This window comes from Triticum aestivum, chromosome 3A (assembly GCF_018294505.1).
Source record: "Triticum aestivum cultivar Chinese Spring chromosome 3A, IWGSC CS RefSeq v2.1, whole genome shotgun sequence".
Taxonomy (NCBI): Eukaryota; Viridiplantae; Streptophyta; class Magnoliopsida; order Poales; family Poaceae; genus Triticum; species Triticum aestivum.
The window spans coordinates 182885343-182888461 of NC_057800.1; the positions used below are offsets into that span (position 1 = coordinate 182885343).

Sequence of the window (3119 nt, forward strand, 5' to 3'; positions counted from 1 at the left end):
TCTAAACCTGTCGAATGTGGACTACATGATCAATCAGTACAAATGTCATGCTGAACCATAGATGAGATGGAAAACTAACAATTACTTACCGTATCTTTCTAACCGGATCAACAATGCTTCAAAACAAATTTCGTGCTTCTGGACCCATTTGCCGTGCACTGCATACCGAAGTAACATGCCTGCAGACATTAGAAAGAGTTTCCTTGTGCTCGCAACGCCGACAAAGTGCCCCTGGAGGGAGCTGCATGCTAGGCAGGCGCCACGATTTTATTACTGCAGATAGTCAACCCCTGCGCAAATCTGGCAGACGTGTCAAATCTTCAGGAGTGTGAATGACCAGGCAGCCAATTGCCAAGAATATTCCGCCTCTGCCTGCAAAGGCGGCAACGCGTACGTACGTACGCACGCACAAGATCGCCATCGCAAGCATGGATCATGCTAAAGTTGGACGAGAGGCAGAGAAGAAATCAACCAGGAGCCGGCTAGCGAGCTAGCTTGCAGCCCACAGCCTTGCTGCGCACACTCCCTCCCTGCACTCCAGGCTTTTGCCGTGCAAATCAACCATGGGCAGGCATATGCATGCGCCGAGACGCCTTTGACTTTCGCCATTGCCGTCTAGCCCATACTATAAGCACTGCCCCTCCCTCCCTACAACCCCCATTTCCTTCCTCATAGAGCCACCTGCCGAGCCACAAGCCATCAGCAGCGCACTGCCACGACCCTAAGCTTTCCCCCTCCACCGCCACCCCACCACCATGGGGAGAGCCACCATGCTTCTCATGGCGCTGGCCCTCGCCACGATCACCGTCGCCCACGCCGCGCCTCCCGCGCTCCGGCGGAGCCGCTTCCTTGCGGACAAGCTCCCGCCGCCGCTGTCCTACTTCGACTGCGTCAGGAAGCCCCCGTCGGTGTGCCTGGAGCCCTTGAGCCCCGGGAAGACGTGCTGCAAGGGCACCTGCACCGACACGGAGTCCAGCGCTGAGCACTGCGGCAACTGCAACAGGAAGTGCAAGTACGGGGACACCTGCTGCGGCGGCAAGTGCGTCGACCTCCTCAAGGACCAGAAGAACTGCGGCGAGTGCTCCAACCAGTGCGCCAACTCCGTCAAGTGCGAGTTCGGCATGTGCGACTACGCGGGGTGATGCCGATCCGGCGACGCCGGCCATGCCCGCCATGCGTGCGTGCGGTGTGATCGGCGGCCACGCATATACAGTTCTGCACCCATCATGCATGACCAAGAAATAAATTCGGCAGTGCGTATATACTACGTGAGTGCATCTTAAGAAGTCCAAATTGTTTAAGGTATTTCGATTGTTGATCTCCTCGATCATATGTATACAAAAAAAAGGGTACAGATGATTTATACGTCCCTCTGTTCGTCTCATGATTTACGTGTTTTATTTGTTGGACTACATACTATAAATACAAAGTGGTCACGTGGTATTAATAAAGTGAATAATGTTGTAATGTGTTATACATATATGATTTTTTGGGTACCCGTAGCTCGATCAATACATATGTATATATGGATTCTTTTTATGTATACCGAATAGTGGAAACATTTCCAATGAATGTTTATTTGATTTAACAATCGATTCTGTGTATTTTACCTAGCTTGAATATTCTTTTTTTTCTGTATAGACTAGTAGGCATGTACATGCCATTCGCATTATTTGTACGACTGCTTACAAACTGCCAATTCATAGAACTGGTCTTAGTTAGGACCTAGGACGCGTACAAACGGGAAAGTACTTAACGTAGATGCCTCCCATGGTCAACTTAATCAACTCATTTGCATGTGGCATTTGCATTAGTACGTGACGTGTCTGTCCAGTGTCCACAACAGCCAAATCTGATACTAGTAATTTCCTAAGTACAGTATATACTATCATCACATGATTTCCAATTTTTTTTGAGGATTTTTTTTAAGAAACTGTAGGGTTTATCATCTTGGCCAGAGCAAAATATCAGGGCTTTAGCATAGGTGTATCCCGAATTTTAATTTAAGAAACATGCACCCGCAATATTTTGACTAGCATTTAACAACAACAAATATACACTTCTTCTATTTATTAGATTTACCGAATGGTTTTGTTTGTTTGTTCATTTTGAGGTCCTTATTTGCCTCCAATCTTTGTCTCCCGCTCGAAACCTTCTATTTTTCAATATTGTGGACAGAAATTTACAAAATGGACAGTACAACCTTATCTCACTTTTGCTGCTACACTGAAAAGTCGGTAGACTTAGCACATGAAAGATCACTTCCGCTATCATTATCCATGCAAATTTGGGCTAGTGATTACTGAATACTTACATGCATTGGTTTGTTATAAAGATGTTTCAATAATCCATCCAATCTAATTTCAGCTTGTCCATATTGTCTTCTTTTCAAGTTTAAAAGGCCCATGGTTATCTCTACATCGACAATTTTACCAACGTAACACGAGTTATATATCACACAAAAAAAAACCATTAGAAACTTCAAATACTATATTTTTCAATGATATAATTCCAACTTGTATTATATTGGTTGAATAATTATCGTTCTAGATATACACATGAGCATTAAAAACCAGAAAGGAGACCACTATCAACCTAGTGGATCATCGCACACTTGAGTGGCCTAAACACACCACATACATCAGCAATGCAAAACAAAAACAAATGGCCGAATTTTGCCGTTGTAGGAAGAAAGTCATGCAAAACGCTTTTTTGCAGCCAAGTTATGCAAATGTACTTTCAAGTACGTGATTGTAATCGTTGACCTGACACTTCCATCTTTCCTTCTCCACTATACGTTACGTTTTGCTACTTTGTGCTTATATAATTCCTCACAACTGTTCGTTTTGTGGGTAACTTTATTTTAGTGAAAGAAGGGGGAAAATAGTAGGAAGACGCTATTTATTTTTTAATTTCTTGTCTATTTTGCTACTCAAGGCGAATAAATGAAAATGCAACAACAACAAAATGTTATATTAGCTGCATGGACACGAGTTTGGGATTTTCTGCAATAATGCAAGTCGGTGTAATGTACGCGTGCGCAGTACTCCTAACTTCTGTACCCTGATTTGATAAAAAAAAATTAGTGTTGGGACAGCATTGAGAGAAATGTTTACGTG

At 44.1% G+C, this 3119-nt stretch overlaps 1 protein-coding gene across 1 annotated transcript; it reads left to right on the forward strand.

The window, feature by feature from the left end:
- The first annotated feature begins 680 nt into the window (after positions 1–680).
- LOC123058213 (protein STIG1-like) lies at positions 681–1588 on the forward strand. The gene has a single exon (XM_044481013.1). It carries the CDS (start codon positions 756–758, stop codon positions 1140–1142), a length of 387 nt encoding a protein of 128 aa, XP_044336948.1. The 5' UTR covers positions 681–755; the 3' UTR covers positions 1143–1588.
- Positions 1589–3119: the final 1531 nt, after the last annotated feature.

Coding starts and splice junctions, on each gene's coding strand:
- LOC123058213 (XM_044481013.1), top strand. CDS start 756: ATGGGGAGAGCCACCATGCTTCTCATGGCGCTGGCCCTCGCCACGATC.